Source organism: Meles meles, chromosome 7 (assembly GCF_922984935.1).
Source record: "Meles meles chromosome 7, mMelMel3.1 paternal haplotype, whole genome shotgun sequence".
In the NCBI taxonomy this organism is placed as follows: domain Eukaryota; kingdom Metazoa; phylum Chordata; class Mammalia; order Carnivora; family Mustelidae; genus Meles; species Meles meles.
Window position 1 is genome coordinate 96111831 of NC_060072.1, and position 23175 is coordinate 96135005.

General features: G+C 51.4%; 1 protein-coding gene and 1 non-coding gene across 9 annotated transcripts; one reads left to right on the forward strand and one right to left on the reverse strand.

Annotated features, from left to right (window-relative positions):
- Window positions 1-585: 585 nt before the first annotated feature.
- On the reverse strand, window positions 586-21248 carry SMARCC2 (SWI/SNF related, matrix associated, actin dependent regulator of chromatin subfamily c member 2). Of its 8 annotated transcripts, none has more exons than XM_046014004.1 (30): window positions 21032-21248; window positions 18800-18919; window positions 17760-17845; window positions 17230-17311; window positions 17036-17128; window positions 16370-16439; window positions 16073-16142; window positions 15272-15347; window positions 14654-14785; window positions 14432-14547; window positions 13938-14062; window positions 12843-12902; window positions 12685-12722; window positions 12261-12391; window positions 11901-11972; window positions 8935-9048; window positions 8340-8493; window positions 7562-7654; window positions 7210-7326; window positions 7056-7118; window positions 6462-6720; window positions 6065-6226; window positions 5722-5786; window positions 5439-5574; window positions 5191-5357; window positions 4671-4805; window positions 2662-3040; window positions 2257-2340; window positions 1912-1977; window positions 586-1366 (listed from the first exon to the last, which is right to left on the reverse strand). In XM_046014004.1, exons 1-30 carry the CDS (start codon window positions 21140-21142, stop codon window positions 1290-1292), a joined length of 3453 nt encoding a protein of 1150 aa, XP_045869960.1. In that variant the 5' UTR covers window positions 21143-21248; the 3' UTR covers window positions 586-1289. The 8 variants fall into 8 exon arrangements, with proteins under 8 accessions (XP_045869960.1, XP_045869959.1, XP_045869956.1 ...); XM_046014003.1 differs by having other exon boundaries at window positions 7210-7329; XM_046014000.1 differs by having other exon boundaries at window positions 1912-2340.
- Window positions 21249-22066: 818 nt separating this feature from the next.
- Window positions 22067-22148, forward strand: TRNAS-CGA. The gene has a single exon. It is a non-coding gene; the product is annotated as a tRNA-Ser (tRNA).
- Window positions 22149-23175: the final 1027 nt, after the last annotated feature.

The window sequence follows — 23175 nt, forward strand, 5'->3', positions numbered from 1 at the left end:
AAAAAAAAAAAAAAATGAAAAAAGAGAAAAGAAAAGAAAAAAAAAAAAAGAAAATTTACAGAAAACCTTGAACAGAAGAAAGGTGCCAAGACGCAGAGGAAGAGAAACACCGGGACTTGAGGAACAAAGGCCTGGTGGGAGGGACCAGGGAGAGCTGGTGGGAGGCGGGGCATCCCGGCTGCCTTCACATCAAGGATGAAGAAGGGAAAGGTGGTAGGGGAGGCAGTGGAATCCAGGGAGCAGAGCCAAACTGCCAAGCTGGGGGTAGGCACTACCCTGGGTCAGGCACCCCTCCTCCACTGTCCCCAAGTCCCAGGGAACCCCTAGCTACCAGTCAAGGTTCTAAGGATCTTGGTGGAAGAGGTTAGAGGGGTGACCCACCAAGTAATAAGGAGGTGCTTAAGTGCTTTTTTAAAAACTCAGGTTTTTACAATTCCCCATCTTCTCTAGCTCCCCTCTCCATGTCTTCTAGGAGCCCAGGGACAGGCCCAGGGAGGAGGAACAGTGCTCTTTTTTCCTCTATTACCTATCACAGGAATCCCCAAAATACGTTTCCCCACCAAATACACATACGCTGACATCAACTACGCAGGTGACTTTTAAAAACACAAAACTGACATTCAGGGGCAAAGGGGTCATCAGCTGAGCTGGGGTGGCCTAAAACAGCGACACTGAGGAGGCAGCAGGAGAGATCAGTAGGAATAGACTGGGGATGGGGTGGCCGAGGGAGTTTGGGAGTTGATTCGGTCACTAACGAGGGGCTGGAGGAGACAGACTCTGCACCCTATTCTATCCCCAGAGCTCTCCCAGAAACCTTAAATCACCTTTCCTGTCACCTCCCTCCAACAAATGTAAAAGTTGATTTTTTTGTGTGTGTGTGGGTGGAGGGAGCTCCAATGTGGCTTTTTTATATCTCTCTGCTTCGTTTGTTTTGGTTTCTTTTTCATCCATAAAAAATGCAGTAGTTTTGAGGGGTGCACCCTTAAAAGTGGTTAATCAGAACCTTGTATAAACACCTTTCCCAGCCCTTTCTTTGAGGGCAGCATCCCCATCCTATCCTCTCTCCCAGACATTAGAAATATCTTTTTAAACAGAAGTCCTCGAATAATCCGATATAAAAATGCACGCCTCTGCCAGGCATGGTGGGGGCTTTGGAGGGGCAGGAGGAGCTTTCCTTACGTAGTGATGAACTCTCCAGGCTGGGGAAGGGTCCCAGTGGTGGGGAGAGGGCTGTTCCTGGAACCTTGATCTCCATAGGGGGTGAGGGAGAGAGATGTCTGGCTGGCTCCTCACTGCGGAGGTGGCACAGGGGTGACTGTGCCTGGGCTCGGGGCCGTGGGATCAGGAGGCAGGGGGGTACCTGGGTCTGTGGAGAGAAGGAAGAGGAATCAGCCAGGTGGGCAGCAGAGGGGTCCAGACCCAGGCCACCAAAGACAAACAGGACCAGGCACGACATGCAATGGGTGGGTAGGTGACCAAGGCAGCCTTTCCCCAGCGCCCTCTCCCACCTCACACTGAGAAAACTGAAACACCCCAAATCTCCCTGCCCCCAAGGGAACTCTCTCTATGGGGCATTTGAACGTGATGGGAACAAGCAAGGGAGTGCCAGTCATCATGCAAACAGGTAGCTGTTTTTCAAGTTTACAACTGAGACGCTGTGCCTTAGGACTCCTCCGTGACCCACCAGTGAAAGGCCCCAACGTCATCCCAGAGGTGGCGGCTGCCGGGGTGGGGAATGGCGGAGGACAGCCAGAGAGGCCCTGCCCCCTGTATTCTAATTTATCAGAGCGAGCGTTCAAAAAGGATGGTGGAAGTTCTATTACCTAAGCCCTTCCCCTACTTGCCTCCCCGCCCCGTCCCTCCATGTGGACCCCTCTCCCTCACCCTTCTCCCCTCCAGGACCCTTCTCACCTGGCAGTGGGCTGGCACTGGGCAGGAGGTTGCCCTGAACAGCTGCCACAATGGCAGGGCTCTGGGCTGCGGCGGATCCGAGCCCCGGCCCGAGAGGCAAGGAAGATGGCATGGTGGTGGTCGCCGGCAGGTTAGGGTGTAGAGGGTTCGCCATGGACACAGGCAGGTTAGGTGGGGGGAGAGTGCCCGGGGCAAACGGGAGATGGTGGTGATGCCCATGCAGGTTAGGAGGAGGGGGCAGGTTAATACTGATGGAGTCGGCTAGACTACCAAATGGGATGACGGATGGAGCGGGAGGAGGAGGAGGAGGCGGCATGCCGAAAGGCAAACCCAAAGGAGCATTACCCGCCACGCCTGGGTGCCCGCTGCCTGGCACTGCCCCTGGCATCATTGCGGGAGGAGTTTGTTGGTTGGGGAACGGTGAGGGGCCTGGGAACAAAGAGAAGAGACCAAGAAGCTGAGAGGCAGAAAATCTCCCTTCCTGACTCACTCGCACAGCCAGGATGCTCTAGCCACGCCCCAGCACCCGTTTGCCTGAGGGACTCAGTGGTAAATCCTTAGAACAAAACCTCCAAGGCCTGGCCCTGGGGAGGGACCCCTGTTGACTCAGGGATGTCACAGAGGTGAGCCCATCTGCAGAAGTCTCTAGTCCTGCCCTGTATCCCTTTCAAGGTAGGAGATAGGAATGTTCACCCAGAGGCCCCCCAACCCCACCCCCGGTCAGCAAGAGTTCCAGAAGCCATCACTTACCATGGGGTCCAGGGGGGGGTACCCCTGGTGGGACTGCCCCAGGCTGGGGGGCTCCAGCTGGTTGCTGCTGCTGTGGCCCCGTGGCTGACCCTGCCTGCCCAATCTGTTCAGAGGGGCCCAAGCTTCCGGGGGGAGCCCCACTGCCAGCAGGAGCAGGGGCAACAGAGGCCGGAGCCATAGCCATGCTGTGAACCACCGGCGGCCCAGTGCCTGCAGGTGGGACCGGCTGGGAGCCCGGGGGCAGGACTGGCGGGGGCTGCTGCTGCTGTTGGTGCATTTGCTGGAAGTGCTGCTGCCGGGCCCTCATCTCTGCATACTTTAGCTGCTCCATATGGAAAGCTTGTCTGTCGGCCAGGAGCTGCTGCCTCTGATACTCCAGCTGCCGGGTCCAAGTGAGTACAGTTACCCATTACCCATGTCCACAAAACCCTGCCCCCTGCTCCGCCTCCAACACACCCTGCCTCTCTTGGCCACTATGGGCACCAAATGCCCAAATGCAGATCTCGTGCTTGGGCTTCCCGGGCCTGCCCTGTCCTCCCCACCACAACCCCCAGCACCGGGTCTTCTAGCTGCCCACATGACTTCTCACTGCAGTGGAGTTCACCTAGTGGGAGCCCTTACTCATTCCAACTCCAGAGCTTTGAATCTGTCGTTTGTTTCTTTTCTTTTAAAAGATTTTACTTATTTATTTGAGAGAGAGAGAGCGCACACAAGCAGAGAGAGCGGCAGGCAGAGGGAGAGGGAGAAGCAGGCTCCCCGCAGAGCAACGAGTCCAACGTGGGACTCAATCCCAGGACCCTGGGATTATGATCTGAGCCAAAGGCAGGCACTTAACCAGCTGGGCCACCCAGGTGCCCTCTGTCATTATTTTCTTTCTTCTTCTTTTTTTTTTTTTTTTTAAGATTTTATTTATTTGTCAGAGAGACAGAAAGAGAGCACAAGCAAGGGGAGTGGCAGGCAGAGGGAGAGGGAGAAGCAGGCTTCCCCCTGGGCAGGAGCCCGATGAAGGGCTCGATTCGAGGACCCAGACATCATGACCTGAGCTGAAGGCAGATACTTAACCCACTGAGCCACCCAGGCAACCCTCTGTCATTATTTTCATTTGGAAAATGCCTCCAGTTCCTCTTGTCAACTCATGTTCTTTTCTTCCCTCAAAATTGCCTAAATACTCACCATTCTTAGGAAGCCATCACAGTCAACTCTTTAGCCTCTGAGCTTTGCCTCTATTTTGTTATCTCTCAGGACTTTTTTTTTTTTTAAGATTTTACTTATTTATTTGACAGACAGAAATCACAAATAGGCAGAGAAGCAAGCAGAGAGAGAGGAGGAAGCAGGCCCCCCACTGAGCAGAGAGCCTGATGCGGGACTCTATCCCAGGATCCTGGGATCATGACCTGAGCCGAAGGCAGAGGCTTTAACCCGCTGAGCCACCCAGGCGCCCCTCTCTCGGGACTTTTAATCTGAATTTGTCAGATACCTTAAGCATTCACTGTTTTGGATGCCTCCGTACTGAATACTGGATGTCTCCAATTAAACCACAGGTTCTGTTAGGATCCCTGTCTTGCATTTCTTTTTATATCATCTCAGAAACAAAATGGTTTAATACCTTGTCCCTCCCATCCCCTTACCAAGTTCACCTTCTGGATCTGAAGCCCCTTCCCTGGCATCATCCGTTAAACCTACTCGATGGCTCAACAAATATTTATTTACTGAAAAAATACTGAAAAGTCCACGGTACATCAAACATTGGCCAATTGGACGTGAGGCAATGGAGAAACTGACTAGAATCTCTGCCCCAGGATGTCAACATTCTGTGGGACCTGAGGCTCCAGGTTTTACCAGTGGGCCATTTGTCCTCTACTGCCCAGGGCGAGCGCCTTCTCCTCAGCCGTGAAGCCCTGTCACTCTTAGTCTCCTGCCACTGCTGCTCACCCCCCTCCTAAACCCAGGCCCTGTTGGGTGTCAAGGTGTGGCCCCGGGCTCCACAGGCCCCCAGGGATGCTACTCACTGCCTCCCGCTCCCGGTCCATGATGGTCTCTAACTCTTCAAAGTGCCGGAGTTTGATCTCCAACTTTTTCATCTGGGTCTCCACCAGGAGGGCCACCAGTGATTTGATCTTCCTCTCCTCCACGGCAGCCAGGTGCTAGGGAAGGCAGAGAGGGTGGCATGTGAGCGGGAGGGCCCACTGGAGGTGGGTGGGGACAGAGCCATAAGGCAGGGGCTGGCAGGTTTTAAGAAAGAACTGGCTGTGGTCACAACCCACAGAGTAGCAAAGGCTTCACATTCTTAAAAGTACATGAAAAAAAAAAAGAGAGAGTGACAAAAGATAAGGTCAAATAAAGAGAGGATAAAACCAGGCCTAATGGCAAAAAGCTTCAAATTGCTTAGAGAAGAGAAGACCAACTCTCCCTCTCAGGTCAAACTGAGAAGGAAACAGGTCAGCGTTATGAAGCGAGTGGGGAAGGATTTCCCACAGGGGTCATGAGATCAGAGAAGGTGGTGGTGTCTTCCTGGACCCTGGCCCTCACCTTGGCCTTCACTGCGGCGGCAGCCAGAGCAGCGGCGGCAGCAGTGGACAGATTGCCCTCTCCGATGTCCCGCTCCACCTTCGTCTTCCTCTCCCCCTCTGACTCTACCACGTCCTTCAGCACTTCCTCCTGCCCTTCCTTCGGCTCCTTCTCCTTCTCCGCATCAACTGGGCCAGGAAGAAGGTAGGGTTAGGGCTGCTGCCCACTTCCGTCCCCTGGACACCCAACTACCATGCTGGAAGGCTCACCTATGGGGTCCCCATCGCTCTTCTCTGATTCCTTCTCGCTGTCACCTTGTTTCCCTCTCTCTTCGTCCTTCTTGGGGACTTCGCTGGTTTTCTCCTTTGTTTCTTCTTCGGCAACCCCAACTCCTTCTCGGGGTTCCTGAGGTACCAGTGAAAGAAAAGTAGACGGCATCAGGTTGGCTGGTCCTGACACAGGGGGCCAGTCTGGGAAATGCCTATGACTCCCCTCCCCACGCTGCCACGCCCGGCCCCTCCACGCTCCCAGCCCAGCTCATTCCTGCTGCACCTTGGGCTCCTTCTTCTCCTCCGTGGCCTGGCCCTCCGCCCGTGCCTCGTCCGTCCCGCTCTCCTCTGGGCCCGGGGGAAAGAGAAAATGGGAAACATCTGATGCAGAGTCTGTCCCCGGATAGCTTTCCCCAAAGCCCACTCTCCTAGCCAAAATCTTAGTGCGAGGGCTGGCAGGGAGCCACAGCCCCTAAGGGGGAGTTCTGGGGAAGAGGAAACCCCCGCCAGTTCCCCCTGTTGGTCTTGTGCTCTGAGGACAAGGCGAGGCAGGGATGGCATGGGGGCACCAGGTGGCGGTGGCTCTTGGTCAAAGGGAAGGACTCTGGGAACCCAGCAGGCCTCACCGATCCGTTCAGGCTCGTCAGAGGTGGTTCCTGCGATACCGCTGCTCTCCAGACCGAAGGCTGGGTCGGCCTTGCCTGTCACTTTGGCTGCCTCCTCCACTTTCCGAACGTGGGCCTCCACCAAGGCTGTGGGCACTTCTTCCTTCATTTTGGAGAACTCTTCTGCAAGATCCAGAGAGGACAAGGCTGGGGGCAGGGGCAGGCAGGCCATTTTGGCTGTCCCTGTGAAAGCTGCCTCAGAAGCCCATCTCTTCCTCTAGGCCAGCATGGAGCTCGACAGGTGCCTGAGCGGACGCCAGCGGCAGACAGTGCCAGTAGGGCAGCCAAACTCGAGGGCCTTTCAAGGTCTGAGTAACCAGCCTTTCAAACCAAAGAGGCCAGGACCCCTCCACATTACCTAGGGCCGACTTCGCAGCAGCAGAGGCGACTCGAGGATCGACGACAGAGGCCAGGAAGGCAACAGTGCTCATAACAGGGTTGCCTGACTGACTGAAGGGGATAGGCTGGTAGGCCAGGGGGCCCAGGGAGGCCTCTGAGTCCTCCAGGTACGGGTCTTCAATGGGAAGACGAAGAAAATGCAAGATGCACTCATCCTGCGTGCGGCTTCCCACGTGCTCTGACACTTTGTTCCAGTCATCTTTGTACATTTCCAGTGCCTGGTGGTAGTGGTGGAGACACAACTTCCTTACTTAGCCACTTTCCTTGAAGGTCAACTCCCCCCATCCTACTAAGGGCAGCGGGCTCTCTGTGTTGTGGTATTTGTGGATTCTGCTGGGTCCCAGGGGAATCTCCAAGTAGCACTACGAGAGGATATGGAGTTAATGAAATGGCCCAAATGCCTGGCTTGGAGCTGTTCCCTGGGGCAGGTGTGGCAGGCATTGGGGAAGAGAGAGACTGGGGACGAGATCACGCTCTGCCCACTCACGAGTGCGGCTGGCACCCGGGCCACTTCCGTTTTCAGAGAAAACTCTCCTTTCCTTGCCCCAATTACCTCCAGGAGGAGCAGGGTCTCCTGTTCCGTCCACTCTCGAGTGGCACTGGCCGCAGCTTTACTCTGCAGGAGATACGGGCGTGTGAGAGAGAGGAGCCCATGACTACTGGAGGGTGAAGGCACCCCCGCCCAGAGTCAGCCCACACCTCTGTACCTTGGAGGGGACATTCTTCTTTGTGTACATGTCTGTGCGCAGGCCAAAGTTCTGCATGTCTGTTGGTTTCTCTTTGCCCTTGTCAGGGAAGTTGAGCATTTGCTGGGAAGCAGAGGTCTGCTATTTGCGGAGGGGAAAGAAAGAGGTGAGGATGGGTGACCCCGGGAGCCAGGGGCGGACAGAGAAAGAAAACAGACAGAAGGAGCTTCCTTCCCAAAGCCAGGGACACCCCTGGGTGGGACTTCCTCCCTCACTGCTGTAGCTCCTCTGCTCTCACGTCTCTTCTCCCCGGGCAGGGGCCCCCCAATAAAGGGGCAAATAAGAAGCCCAGCGGGGTCTACACCCCACCTACCAGCTCTGGCTTGCCCTTAGCCGTCTCTGGCACCAGGTCATCCAGCTCTTTGCCCTTTCGCCCAGCCTTGGTATCAGCATCAACCTGGCGGCCCTGGGGGACAGAGCTTGGCGTCATGGAGGCTGGGCGGAAAATGACCAGGCCAAGGCCCTGGAGGCCTCAAGACCAAATGCTGGGCGGCCCACAAGCTCTGGGAGCACTCATGCCACTGTTCCGTGTTCCCTTCATGATTAATTAGATCTGTAGTTGGCATGATCCCCATTTATGTTCACATAGAACTTTATAGGTTCCCTCAGGAGCTGGACAGTTAGGTTCTAATCCTAGATTAGGTACTCTGTGACCCTGGGCAAGCCACATAATCTGTCTCCGCTTAATTTCTGTAACGTATGGAATGGAGGTGGAAAAAAAATGGAAGTGATGGTAATTATGAGGCAAAAATGAAAAAAAATGTTGAAAATGCAACAAAGTTAAAAAATTTCATGCAACTTAATTTTCAGCCATTTTTCTCTATCTGCTCCATGCCCTACACTGGCCTATCTGCTCCTCAAGGACAAGGAGCATCTCTTCTCCCTCAGCAAGTCCTTGCAGTCTTAGGTACAGAGGCTGAGAGAGGGCGCTAAAAACACGGGGCTGACTCCTGTGGCCCTTTGCATCCCATGGAAAAAGAAGCCTCAAAACACTCCTGAACCATTACCCTAAAAAACCAGAAAAAGAAAAGTCCAAAGAAGCCCAGTTTTTCCCAGCACCCCCACCCCGCCCCCACAGCCTCTCACCCTACCTGCGGGGTCTTGGGCTGCAAAGGCACCAGCCCCGAGGGCGTGTCTGCCAGGACGTGGAAGTGAGAGGTGGGCGGAGGCCCCATCGGGGTTGGTCGACTCTCAGCATCCACCTGGTAGTTAATAAGACCCCACTGCTCTAGGAAGGCATGGACCCTGGCAGGAGAGAGGCGGAGATAGGGTCACATGGGGCTGCCAGAAAGGGACAGAGGTGGGGGCATAAAGCTCCCTCTCCCCAGTCCCCTTCTCTGCCCATTCTACTGCCTGGCGAACCCCTAAATGCCAGTGACACCAGGCGTCAGCCTCCAGCCGGGACCTTTCTCCATATCCACCATCTCCAAACATCTCTTTCTGGAGAGCCAGGAAAACTGAACCAGGATCCTTCAATGACACACGCACTCCTCCCTTCTTCCACATGCCAGAGAATGCCACTGCCATTTCCTCAAGTCACATGTACCCTGAACGTGGACTGTGCCTTTCTCTAGAGGTGTTTTTTTTTCCTGCTTGTTCCCCTATGCTCTTTGCTGCCAGCTCTCCTTCTGCCAAGAAGCGTCTGTGGCACCTTACGGCCCCCTATCCCCGCAGGTGCAGACCCACCTCATGATGGCACAGACATCCCCAGCCAGGTTCCTGCGGCAGGCGGTGGAGGTAAGATACTCCTGGGGGTTCAGCCGGTACGTGTCAATCATGAAGTTTCGGTAAGCCAGGTAGCTTAGGGGAGGCGGGGAGGGAGGGAGAGAGAGAGAGAGAGAGAGATGAATGAGAGGAAGGAAAGTAAGTCCGCTGAGGACTGAGGGGTAGGAAAGGTGATAAAAGAGCAGATGGTTCCTCCTGTGTGACTAAAGGGAACAGAGTGGGTCACAGGCTATGGTGAACACAGGGGTCCACCATGTGCTAGATGCAAAGGGTTCCAAAGTTGCCATGTTTCCCTTGATGAAAGTGGGATTCACTTAAGTGAATCATCTCCTGGGCTGTACTTGGGGAAGTTTTCGTCAAACTTTTCAACAGGCAATCAAAAAACAAAAAAAGGTACCCTTATTTCCAAAGGCAAGTGTTAAGGGGAAGTCTTTATCCATGTATCCGACTATAGTCAGCATGATGTGCTATAAAGAATATATGTTCTGGGTCGCCTGGGTGGCTCAGTGTGGTTAAAGCCTTTGCCTTTGGCTCAGGTCATGATCCCAGGATCCTGGGATCGAGTCCCGCATCAGACTCTCTGCTCGGCAGGGAGCCTGCTTCCTCCTCTCTCTCTCTGCCTGCCTCTCTGCCTACTTGTGATCTCTGTCAAATAAATAAATAAAATCTTTAAAAAAAAAAAGAATACATGTTTTCATTTTTTAAGTAAGCCCCACACTTAACAGGGAGCAGGTGTGGCACTCGCTGAGAAAAAAAAAAATTATATACATATATATGTTTATCTGTATTTTTTTTTAAAGATTTTATTTATTTATTTGACAGACAGAGATCACAAGTAGGCAGAGAGGCAGGCAGAGAGAGAAAGAGGAGGAAGCAGGCTCCCGGCTGAGCAGAGAGCCCGATGCGGGGCTCGATCCCAGGACCCTGGGATCATGACCTGAGCCGAAGGCAGAGGCTTAACCCACTGAGCCACCCAGGTGCCCCTATCTGTATTTTTTAATTAGAGAGCGTGCACAGGGAAGGGGCAGAGGGAGAGAGAATCTTTTTATTTTTTTAAGATTTATTTATTTAAATAAATTCTACTGTGTGTGAGTCGGGGAGGGACAAAGGGAGAGAATCTCAAGCAGGTTCCCCACTAAATGTGGAGCCCAGTGCAGGGCTTGATCCCATGACCCATGAAGTCATGACCTGAGCCAAAATCACTAGTTGATGCTCAACTGACTGAGCCCCCAGCACCCCAAGGGAGAGGAAGAATCTTAAGCAGGCTCCATACCCAGTGCAGAGCCTGATGCTGGCCTCGATCTTATGACCCTGAGATCATGACCTGAGCCATAACCAAAATCGGATGCTACCGAGCCACCCAAGCAGCCCTAGAATATATATACATATATGTATTTTTTAAGATTTTACTTATTTATTTGATAGAGATCTCAAGTAGGGGGAGAGGCAGGCAGAAAGAGAAAGAGGAGGAAGCAAGCTCCCCGCTGAGCAGAGAGCCCGATGTGCGGCTTGATCCCAGAACTCTGGGATCATGACCTGAGCCGAAGGCAGAGGCTTTAACCCACGAGCCATCCAGGCACACCGAATACATATTTTGAGGGTGGAAAGATCTAAGTTTAAATCCCAGTTCTACCGTGATGTCCTCGCGCAAAGTACTTATTAAATTTTTTGATCCATGGTCTCCTAACCTGTAAAGTGGAGTGTCTGCTGAGGAATAGAAAGACCTGGAAAGATCTAGTACAGTGCCAGGCACATTTCAGCAGCTCAGCAAATGGTAGCTATTGGGTGGTACAGCATACAGTTTGAGAACATGAGCCAGTCTGAAGGACTCAGATCCTGGTTTTTCTACTCACTGTGTGACCTTAATCAAGTGATTTAACCTCTCTCTGCTTCTCTGCTCACTTCCTCTTTGTATCTCAGTTTCCTAATCAGTAAACTGGAGTGGAGAATAGAACCTACCTAAGCTGATGTGAAGATTAGTCAATGCCTATAAGACACTTAGGATATGCCTGGGAGATAGTAAGCTTTCAGGAAATGCAGGCAATTATCACTATTTACTATCTTAACCAAGAGAACAAAGTGTAGAAAAATTCTAGATCCGGCCCTGCCTACGCTTGTCACCATTATTACTCTTTTATTACTCTTTTCTCCTGGAGAGAGCAAGCTTCTTCATATATACTGCCTTCCCCGGGAAGAAGAGCAGAGAACCATACCACGCTCTAGGGAAAGAATATGGTGGGAAGGCAAGATGGCCCCAGAGAGGGGAAGCTGAGGAATGGCTGGGAAGCAAGCTCAGGGAGATCAACTCTTTCTCACCCTTCTCATTACATTTATCCTGGAGCATCCCTAGCCACAGAAGATTCCCAAGACTCATTCAAAGCCAAACAGGTTTCGCTTGAAGCAACACCTTGACAAAGATGAAGACTTCCAAGCCCCAAGCCTGTCCTGTACACAACACTTCTCTCCAGACAGCCTTCTCCATCCCTTAAATCAGAATCTTGGATCTTCATCGTTCCTCCTCTTGTTTTTCTATTAAAACCTACTTTCAGGGACCAGCATGGTCATTTACATTTCAGTCAGAGCTATTATGTATGCTGGGGATACCTGTGTTTTAGATATCTTAGTAATGATGGATTGTAAGGCTCTGGACTCTGTTGAAAGAAATGGAGGCATCAGAGCAGGTACTCATTTTGTACAGAAGACCATGCTTAATCCTGCCCCCAGGCAATCCTAGAGAGCACCCTACTGGGGCCACAGTGCTGGGCTCCGGCTGCCTGTGGGCAGAGATCATGTCTTTGCAAGAGGAGCACAGTGCCTGGCTCTTGCAAGGAGCACAAGAAATATTTGCTCAATGGGATATTGCTGGATCAGGAAGGGTGATCAGGGACAGGAGGAAGAAAGAGTGTCGTGAGCTGAGATTTCCTTACATTTCTGGAGTCTTGGACTTGTTCTTGCCGTTAAAGAACTCAGGGAGAGCCCTCCGCTCAATGGCATGAACACTGCAAAAGAAGACAGAACAGATTCAGAAGGCACTGGTGGAGAGACGGGAGCCTCAGAAGGAAAAGCCTAAATGGGAGGGAAGGAGAACACAGCAGTCGTCCCTTCCTTGGGGAGACCGTCCCCCAGGGGGTAAAGACTCAAAGATACGAGCTTCCCTAAAACCAAAGTGTTCCCCAGTCTACCCGGCTGATGAAAAACTAACTTATTTGGAGACAGGAAGAAGAACAACATGCTGGCCCCTGGAGGCAGGGCAAAAGAGAAGCAGTGAGGCGTTGGGGTGACAATACCTGTTATAGTCAAACCAGGCGGCGTAGCTGGGAATGATGATGTGGTGGGTCTGCTCGGTCACGTTGTCCTCATGGAGGTCCGGATTCTTCGTCTGCTCCCCCTTGTTCCCCGTACTGTTTTCATCCTCATCCTACAAATATGGAGGCTGCTGTACACTCAGCATTCCCATTCTGTCCCTGGCAACCCTCTGCTTCTCCCACACCCCAGGGAACTGGGCACTAAGTGTGGGTAGGGAATGAACAGTTACAGGCCCCGGAACATGGAAAGGGTCAGGGTTTTGAGTTTTGAGTTTCGAACAGCAGCCAGAATTAGTCTAAGGTGGGAAAAGTCCAGGCAGTAGAAAGCTCTGGGTAGAAAGAACTTCATAAGTACAACTCAGAATCCCATAGAGAGGTAGACAGAGCCTCTCTAAACTGGCTCCACCTTGCCCGTGGTCTCCATGCTCTCATCCTCCTGCTCATCTGAAAGAGAGAGACAGCGAAACAGAAGGTTGGAGCCTCCTGACGGGCAGCAGAATCCCACTCTCTGAAAAGCCCCGACAGGCTAGGGGAGGCTGGCAGCTGGGCGTCCCCCATGCTTACCCAGGTCAGTCATGGTGCCTCCTTTGACTGGGGCGGACTCTGAATCCTTCTTAGTGTTGACTGCCAGGAGAGAGAGTCATTTTATCAGACAGGTTCTGCCCAAACCGAGCCCTTATACCTCTCCACCGTTAACAACTAGAGATCTCATCTCCCCTAAAAGTCTCTCCATCGGATCGCAAAATGTAGTAACTCCCTCTGGGCACAGTCATTCTAGGACTTGACACTCACTTGCCATTTTCCCTCCTTCCCCCGCCAAAAAGTCACTTAACTTTTTTCCTATAAAGAAGCATCTTCTACTCAATGGAAACTCATAAGGCATTCCTGTCTTTGACAGGCCCCTCTGGTCCCCGTCTGTGAGGTCTTAATGGACCAAGACTGAGTCTGACCAAATCCCTGTGCAGAGCTGTGGCTGGATCTTCAACATTTTTTAAAGGAGAGGGCTTCCCTTAACTGAGTCCGTACATGGCAGCTCCGGAGAAAACACGAATACAGAAGAGAGCCGCTGTGGTTGACAATGGGGTGGGAGCCAGTGCTTCTCTCGCTCCATGGCCCCCTCCCCCACCCCCGAAATACACTCCGGGACATTTGCAGCTTGTCTGTGGAATACAGATCATAGTCCCCCTTTGCAACTGTACCACCCTCTAACACTGCAGAGCAATGGTCTCCAAAGTGGGCTTCTCCCACAGGATGAAATACAGGCAGAATACAGGCAGAGAATTGCAGAACTTCTCTTTGTATTTGTATTTTAATCTTATCCTTTACCTTTTCCCACTTTTACGTGACATTAGCATGTGTTTCATAATGTTCCTAAAGTAACGGTACGTACATATACGTACAACAGTACGTACATGTAACTTGTGCTTCAACACTTTCCTGCTGGGGGTACGGGATGAAAAGCAGTTTGGAGACAACTACCGTCAGGCACTAAGCACAGTCCACAGCTCCGATATGGATAAAGTCAGAGAACTGTCCATGATGATGAAAATAATTTTAATAACCAGCTAAACTGAAGGGGAAGATCCTCCAGACCTGGAACTGGGCTGGGGAACTCAGCCCTGACAGAAGGTAGGTCCCAGGAGCTGGTGTGGCCCATACCTGTTTTAGGCAACGTCACCTCCTCTACGTTGGGGACTGGTGAAGGCTCATCCATGTCCTTTGTCAGGTCTTCTTGCTCCTCCTCTCTGTGGCCACGCTTCGACTTGGTGTAAGGTGTCGAGGGACTGGGAAGGAAAGGGAGTGAAAGGTAACCCAGTCATCCTTGGACAGGAAGTCCCTGGAAGTTAATGTTTAAGGGGAGCGAAGCCAGAGAGAACCCCAAATGTGGAGCTGAGCATGCACAGAAACCAATCACTACAGAGTACTGGGAAGGCAAAGGCTTCCACCAGAAGACTTAGCTCTCTCTGAGTTCACTAGTGGCTGCAACTAGAACTGGGGAGCTAGAGAAGACCTCATCTTCCCTCTCAGAACATCCGGGAATCTGGCCTACCGCGGCAAGGGTCAGCTGGGTATGGGAAGGAGTTTGTCCTTCCTTCCTTCAACATGGTGTGGAGAGAATGGTGAAGGTGGGGGCAGGGGAGGAGCTGGCATACCCTTTCTTAGCATTTTTCTTCTTAGCTTCTGGGGTTGGCGAAGGAGAGGGGGAGCGCTTCCTCTTCTTATAGTTCCCTCCTTTCTTGTCCCGCCGATCTGAATCTGGGCTGTTCACCTACAGGTTGGAGAATTGGAGTGAACGTCAGCCAACAAGCCCCACTGAAGACCTATCCCGAGGCTTCAGCTAAGGGACCAGGGAAGAAAGAAGAGGAATTTTTCACCTCATCTGTCAGCGTCTTAGCTGAAATCTTCTTTCGGCGGGAGACGGGGCTTTTGTCATCATTTACCTCGTAGTCTTCCTCGTTCATCCATTCATTGAAAGTGTCTGTGTCCAGAATCCACTTCACATGAACCTAAAGTATAAAGGCAGGCTTTGCTGGAGAGAAGTCTGAAAGCCACAGCTGTCTGGGCACCCTTGTCAAAAACCCCAAGGATGTGGGCTCTCGAGCTTCAATTCCGAAGAGTGGTCTGGTTCTGGTACTTGTCTTTTTTTTTTTTTAAGATTTTATTTATTTATTTGACAGAGACAGACACAGTGAGAAAGGGAACACAAGCAGGGGGAGTGAGAGAGGGAAAAGCAGGCTCCCTGCAGAGCAGGGAGTCTGATGCAGGGCTGGATCCCAGGACCCTGGGATCATGACCTGAGCCGAAGGCAGACGCTTAATGACTGAGCCACCCAGGCACCCCTCGTCTTTAAAAAAAGATTTCTAAGTAATATCCACACACAACGTGGGGCTCGAACTTAAAACCCCAAGTTCAAGAGTCGCACACTCTACCAACTGAGCCTGCCAGGCCCCCCCTGGTATAGTTTCTGGGGCCAGGAGACAAGAAGGGCTCACCTTCCTAGGTTTCTCAGGAGTTGGAGCATCTTCCACAGATGCTTCGATTTCACTGGCTGGGATCCACGTGTCGTAACTGCCATGGGAGATTGAGTGTGAAGCGGGATCAACAGGATGGAGTCACAGAAAAGCAAAGTGCAGATCTTTTACCTTTTCCACTTACGAAAAGTATAGGGTTGTTGGGTTCTTTCTTGGTATGGCTATTTTTCCAATTAATATTGGTATTCTTTTTTCTTTCTTTTTTTTGGTATTCTTTCCATTATAAAGTAATAAAGACAACTCCAAAAAAAGGAAAGAGAGAAAAGAATCACCCAATACAACTATTTGGTATGTATTTTTTCCCAGCAAATTTTTCCTGTACAATTTTGTTTTCACATAACTGCAGTGCTATTTTATAATCACACTTTTTACATTTTATATTTATTTACAAATTATCCATGCGATTTCTTTTTTTCCCCATGTTATTTCTATCACTTTGATGACTGCATAATAGTCCACTCAGTAGATATGAAAACTGCTGAAGTATTTCCCACTGTTAGACATTTAAACTGCTTCTAACATTTATTGGAGATTATACCAGAATAACCATTTCACATATAAAGCCCCAATCTTTTTAGTCTAACCCGCATGAAATAAGTCCAAACGTCTCCCAAGACAGAAAATTCTCATAATAGAGAGGAGGAGAACAAATTAACAGACCTAAAAATAACCCCAAAAGAGTGTCTGCGTGCTTTGCTAGATGTTGTAAGGCTTCTCAGTCTGGCTCCTATACTTAAACCTGCCCCAGGACCCTGTCCTCACCTGTCAGGATAGTAGCCCCAGTGCAGAAGAACCTGCTTATCCCGCTTCATGACTGGTCGTACCCATTCCTCTGGGGATAGAGACAGAACAAAGAGAGATATAAGCTAAAGGGATACACAGAAAATAACTACACAGCTCATGTTGCAGCCAGAGACCTGGACACAGGAACATAAGGCAGTAGGAGGGCACAGCGTCAAAAGGAGAGAGAAGGAGCCCAGGCCCTGTGCAGAGGCTGAACGGTTCCCAACTCCTAGTCCAAGCCGTCCACTGCAGAGGTCAAGAAAACCCAGGTCTCACCTTCTTCCAGGTTCCCTGGAACAGGATACACAACATGGGAGGCATTGTTCTTATCTTCAGTGACTGTTCCCTGGACGCCAGGAGGAAAAGCAGGTAAATAGTCCCCTCTGAAATACTCATGGGTGTAAATAAGCCAAAATAAGACCTAACCACATATCTGCCTTCCTAACCATGTTTTGCTCAGAATGGTATTAAAGTCAGTTTGCATTCTTTAAACACACACCAGCTGAGAGGCGGAGGGAAGTAGCTAGGATAGTGCTAATAATGAAGAAAAACTAAAGAACTAAAAGTTGCTACAGATAATCCTCTGAATACATAATCTGCACATGGGAAATGTGAAGCTGCCTGTCCCCAGCAATGGCATCTGCTTGTTATTACAGAGTTTCAGAGTAGATGCTTCATTTCTCTGAAATCAGGCAATCTCTGGCTTTCCTAACCCCCAGGCCAGTGCAGTCTCTAGAAACAGTGATCCAAGCCTGTCAACTGGGAAATGGGAGGAGCGAACTGAGAAAGAGATGCTCAAGGCTTTAATTCTAGTCTCTTTTCAAGTAGGTAGAGCCGCCTTTGCAATAGAAAACATGTCACCCAAAGGGTGGCTTATTGTACTGAAAACATCAGGAAAAGAGTCATGGAGTTTCCAAAACTTTTTCTGACCCACCCACTCACCTGGTGTCTCTTGATAATGTCCTTTAATTTCCCCAGCAGTTTGGGTTCAATTTCTGGGCACAGAAATATGTTAGGTCGAGACAGGCAGTTATTCTGTGGGGAGAAGAAACAGAAGCAATGAGATCATGGGGAAGGCGTGTTTTGGATTTTCACTGAGGGAAAGGAGATGGATAGGGGAGGTTCTTGACTATTACCTGCACCAAGGACTTCTCAATGGTCATGAACATTTCCACATTGCGGTCCATGCGTGATGGATTCTGGAAATCGTAACGCCGCCTGGAAAAGAAGCAATAATTTGAGTGGTTTAGATCAGGCCCAAGATGAGGTTAGGGTATGTGGCTTTTTAGCATGGGAAACTGGGATGCAATCTTGCTCAAAACTGTTGCCAAAATGGCCTGGGATCTGGGGTTCACTGATCTCAACTCCACGAATCACTTTGTACTTCATCCGAAAGGACAAAGAGAAGCTTGAGATGCCAACCAAAGAATCCCCTTCCCTCTATGATACACACACCAACGCACACACACATGCTCGTTCACTCTTGGAGACTATTTTGGTTCTGTCAGCCACCTTTCTGACCTAGCACATCAGGCCTACTGATCTAGCAAAGTAAGAGACTCACAAGAATATCTACTTATGCTCTCCCACCCCAAGAAAGACCCAGGAAATCATAAAGGGGGAGTCCCCCTAAATGTTAAGAACCACAGAGAAGAAGACTTCTCACCATCCCTGGTCACTCTTGAATTTGTAGGCAGCTGCAAGTATGTGGCACAGGGAGCCTCCTGCTTTGAAATCTAGGAAACATTTGATCTACAAAATTGAGACAAGAAAGAAGAATGTGAGAGTTATGTCCTGAATTCCCTTACTAAGAATCCTTTCACAAAATCCCATACTGAACTAACCTTGCTCTCAAAGCTGGAATTCTTTTTTTTTTTTCTTTTTAAGATTTATCTATTTATTTGAGAGAGGGAGAGAGTGTGCAGAGGGAAGGGGCAGAGGGAAAGGGAGAGTCTTAAGCTGACTCCTCGTTGAGCACAGAGCCTGATGTAGGGCTTGATCCCATGACCCTGAGATCACAAACCGAGCTGAAATCAAAAGTTGGAGGCTCAATCGACTGAGCCCCCAAAGCTGGAATTCTTTAACCTCTACGCCATGGTTATCACGTGGCCTGGAAAAAGGCACGGGGAGAAACCAGTATTCACAAAGCCCCACCTTGTGCCATGTACTTATGGGGTTACCTCACTGACCAGTACAGAAACCCTATAAGGTAGAGATATTAATCCCATCCAGAGATGAAGGAACAGATACTCAAAAGGTTTAAACGGATTCCCCAAGATTGCAGAGTCAGATTTTGAACATAAGGCTACATAAATCCAAATCTTGTACCCTTTTAACCATGCCATGAGAGTTTCATATATGAGCTTAGACACTCTCAGATAACCTGCTGAATGAAGTTTTGTGTTGTTGTTTTTTTTTAAGATTTTAAGCAATCTCTCCACCTAACGTGGGGCTCGAATTCACAACCCCCAGCTCAAGAGTCGCACGCTCCACCAACTTGCCAGCCACGTGCCCCTTGTTGCACGAAGTATTACGAAGACAAGGGGAGTGGTAAACTGGGGACTAGGGCAAGCCACTGACAGCCTCACTAGGGGCAGGGATAATAGGCAATTACCCAAATCTCAAAAAAGCATGAAATTGACAAAAAAGAAACCCCACAACTCCCTCTCCAGTTTGGAGGATTCATTCCCTGGCATTTGCACTCACCGGCAGTTTCGTGAGCGGTGCATTGCTGACATGTTTGCCAAAAACTTCTTCCTGAAACTGTAGCAACTGTACAACCAGGCTAGACAAGGACTTGTTGGTAGGTGGTTCAGCTTGGATATACTGGGGAAACAGAGGCAAAGGGAAGAAAAGCAGACCCCAGATAAACTGTCCACTATCTCCTTACTTCTTCCCCCAGGGTTCTGGAAGCATCTGGGGTAGGAAAAAATAGTGTCTTCTTCTCCCATATGTCTAGTTTCTATAAAGAAAATGGCAGAAGGGAAGCCCTCTAAGCCCCTCACAGTAAGCTGAAATTCTACTGCCCCCAACCTAGCCTGCCACCACTGGGTACTGGAGGCAAGGGGGGCTTCCTACTTCTCAGCTACACTCTGAAATTGGAGTTGTAGGACCCTGATTTCTAGTCAACAGCACTGAGGGCTATAAAATCCTGAAGGTTCGTTAAGTTCAGGCAATGGAAGGAGTGTCTAAACAAGACAACAGTGAACTTCTTGGAGGCAACTTCTTGGAAGGCCAAGACTCCCCCTAACTTACTAGGGGGTTACAGTCTTATCAGACTATATACTATATAGTCTTATTAGACCAACATAGCTTAGTAAGAACAGTGCAAGGAAGTGAGGCAAGGCAAACTAAGAGAATGAGCTTGTGCATTCTGTTTCTCCTAGGAACTGAGCACAAATGTCTTTGTAGGCTCTCCTAGAAGGCAAGAACCAAACTACTACCAGCCTGGTGAGAAAGAGCAAGAAAACATCTATCCTTTCTGAGGAAACTGTATCTGAGACAGGCAACCCTGGGCCTTCTTACGCATTTCCATGTTATGCTACCTAGTATCCTAGCCTCCTGTTCCAATTTAAATCTGAGCCAGGAGGCTAACTTTCTCTTTACCTTTTGACCCCTGTTTCCTCAACCCTAATCACAGAGAAAAGTACTCCTCTCAGTGGGAGATGTAAAGAGAGCCTTGAAGGAAAAGGTAAACGACAAAGAGCTAAGAACTTGAAAGCTGAATTTGAAAGCTCACAGGCTGTCAATCCCCCCAGGGCTAGAGACTAAGCCCCTAGACTGATCTCCCTTCCAAAAGGTCAAAGGTGGAGGCCTGGGAACCAGAGCCTCATGCTGGGGTACAGGCATACCACAGACCCAACAGCTGTTTGTCAGGATTCTAACACTCAGAGAGACCTCCGAGATAGGCCAGAACCAGGATCGGAAGGGTGTACTCCTAAACCACCCATCTCATTTCTGACAGGCTGGAAAGCTGGGCAGGAAGAACTGGGGAGCTAAGGAAAGCCAGAAAGAGAACCTCTAACTGGGGGTAGTGAAAGGGAAGAGGCAAACCATCTCCACAGAAAAACCCCACGTATAGACGTTCCTTTCAACCAGGCCTAAAGACAAAGACAACACCAGGAAGAGGTTTGAAGAAAAGTCAGGTAAGGCTTTTTGAACCCTTTGTTCACCACCTTATTATCTCCAGTTAAGGGCTGGGGGGCTGGAGATTTAAGCGTGTCTTACCCTCTGAACCCCAAACCAAAGGCAATGCAAGGCCAGGTGGTCGGATGACTTCATTGTGAAGCTGAGGGATGGTTTAAGAGGTCGCTGCCCAGGAACTGCTATAACCTGGCTCCCAAGGGGTTTTGTTGCCCCTTGGGTGGAGGTGGGGGACGGGCAGTGGAGACAGGTGTGGGGGCTTCTTCAGGCTGATGAGCAGCCAAGGGCCTGCTGTGTGGCTGTTTACCCTCCTGCTTTCATCATCTCTCCGAACATACACAAAGCACTAGGGAGGCCTCAGCCCTGCTGGTACCTGGCTCCGTGGGGAGCTCTGGCGGGCACCGTGGCGGGCACGCTGGGGCGGGCGAGGCCGGGGGGGGGAATCAGGCACCCCGTCCACCCTCCGCCGCCTCTCCCGGAAAAGCCCGGAAGGCTCTGGCCCAGGGGAGGGGGTGGGCGGCTGGCACCGGGACCCGCCGGGCAGTGGAGAAAAACAAGGGACAGAGGGCGCAGCAGGGAGGGCGGGGGCTGGAATCCCAGGCTGCAGGGGGCGGGGGGGGCGGTAAAAGAGGCTGGGGGAGGGGCGCGGGGTGCCGGCGGCCGCGCAGGGGCTGCTCCCGAGGCCGCGGGGGAGGGGCCGCGGGCTGCCCGAGGGTGGGCAGGATTCAGGGGGGGGCTCCGTGGCCGCGGTCCCTTTGTCCCGCCCCCGGCCCCCGCGCGGCCCTGCCCGCGTACCTTCTTGTAGTTCTTGCCGAGCCAGAGCCTCACGTTGTCGAACTGGGTCACGGTGTCCGCGGCCTCGTAGTACTTCACGTTGGGGCCGCCGTCCTTCTTCCGCACCGCCATCTTCTCGGGCTCGGGCCCCGCCGCCGCCGCCCGCCCCGCTCAGCTCAGCTCCCGCCTCCTCCGCCTCCTCCTCCGCCCGCCTCCCGCCGCCTCCCGCCGCCGCGGCCGCCGCCTCCCGCCGCCTGGGCCGGCCCCGGCCCGCGCAGCGCCCCCTGCCGACCGGCCGGGCACGGCGGCGGCCAGGCTCTCGGTGCGGGACCCACCCTGGCGGCCTCCCCGGCGGCGGCGGCAGCAGCGGCGGGAGCCTTGGGGAGGCAGCTGCTTCCTGGAGGGGGCGCCCATTCCCCTGAGATCGTTCTCTACCCGAGGCGAAGCCTTTCCTCCCTCTTTGCTTCTCAGCCCAGGGAGTGGGGTACCTCTCTAGCCTACCCCAAGCCGACGTCCGTCTCTGGAGGGACCCCCAGCTCATGGTTCCGCGTGGTCCTTACCTTGCACGTTCCCAACCCCACGGAGCCCTTAATCTCAAAGTACCTCAGACCCCTTTCCCCAGGAAGTTTCTTCTTTCATCTATCCCCAGGACTTCCCCGTTTCAACTCTTCCGGAGTCTCCCTCACTCTCAACACCTTGCCTCAGCACCCTTTATCACTCCTTAACCGGAGGAGTCCTCTAACCGCCACCCTGGGGCCGAGCCTCTTCCCTCCAACAGAGTCCTCTGCAGGCCACCATCGCTTTCTAAATAGTTTTGCGCTCTTTGAGACCCCAATCTTGTCTGGGCGGGAGGACGCCCCTCCGCCACCTCCCTCCCTGGGTCACCCGCTCCACCCGCTTGTTCCTTTGAGTGGCGTAGAGGCGAGGTAAGGGGCGGAGGGCGGGGGTCACAGGGTGTGTGTGTATGGGGTCGAGCCGGCTTCCCATTGCTACATTCCCTCCGTGGTCGCAATGCGGACCCCTTCTGTAAGCGCGCGGCAAGACATAGTTTTGGAAGTCACGGTGGCCGAGTGGTTAAGGCGTTGGACTCGAAATCCAATGGGGATTCCCCGCACAGGTTCGAATCCTGTTCGTGACGGCCGCTTTTTTCCCGCTTCTTCAGAATACGTAAAGGGGACCCCCCGCGCACGTGTCTTTCGTGCACTTCCCTTTCTGTCTCAGAAGTAGAAGCCGAGAGGTCTCACGCCTGAATTGGGAGGGAGGGAGGTGATCACGGGAAGCTTAATCGTGCACGACTGTACTGGCTGCTAAGACACAGACACTTTCTGAATCCTCTAACTTCGGGTTTGTTAGAGCTTGGGCACACGTTTCATTCTTGGGGACGGGAATGGCAAAGGATTTGGTTGAAGAAGGGTTAGGTTTTTGGAAATCTTAATGCCTGTTGTGATATAATAGTCAAAATTAGAGTTTCCAGGAAAAGAGGGCACCTCTGGATTTCATGACCGGAAGTGTGATTATAACTGAGACCCAGGAAAAGGCTTTTTTCTCTCCTTCGGATTTCTTTGGGGATGCTCATCTCAGATGTCAGTGGGCTAGGAGGAAGTAGCCTGTTGAAGGGTAAACACTACAGATCTAGCTGCAACTGGAGTGTAGGGAGATAATACTTTTTACTGATTGCTCATTGGGTGCCAAGTGCTGTTCTAAATTATCCGTGTATTTACCAAGCTAGGGAATTAATTCCTTTTCTAACCTCTAATCCTCCTGTATTCACCTTATCTGGTTCTTCCCATCCCCTAATTTCTAATCACGGGGAATATGTAGGATACTTGTTGAGGATGTTCTTTTTGTATTTCATTTCTTTTTTTTTTTTTTTAAGATTTTATTTATTTATTTGACAGAGAGAAATCACAAGAGAGGCAGGCAGAGAGAGAGGAAGGGAAGCAGGCTCTCCGCTGAGCAGAGAGCCCGATGTGGGACTCGATCCCAGGATCCTGAGATCATGACCTGAGCTGAAGGCAGCGGCTTAACCCACTGAGCCACCCAGGCGCCCTGTATTTCATTTCTTGCACAGCATCATTTTTTCCAGAAAAGATCGCCAAAGAGCAGGGAGTTCAAGAGTAATTCACAGAGCTTTATACACCTTTCTCCTTTGCAGTTTCCCACCT

What these genes read in the sequence shown, in the direction of transcription:
- SMARCC2 (XM_046013999.1), bottom strand. Translation starts at nt 21,142, where the DNA reads ATGGCGGTGCGGAAGAAGGACGGCGGCCCCAACGTGAAGTACTACGAG. An exon ending in TCCAGGGAACCTGGAAGAAG is followed by an intron (nt 16,143 to 16,369) that starts GTGAGACCTGGG and finishes CTCTATCCCCAG; the next exon opens with AGGAATGGGTACGACCAGTC. An exon ending in TGCAGCCCAAGACCCCGCAG is followed by an intron (nt 7,655 to 8,339) that starts GTAGGGTGAGAG and finishes TCTGTCCCCCAG; the next exon opens with GGCCGCCAGGTTGATGCTGA.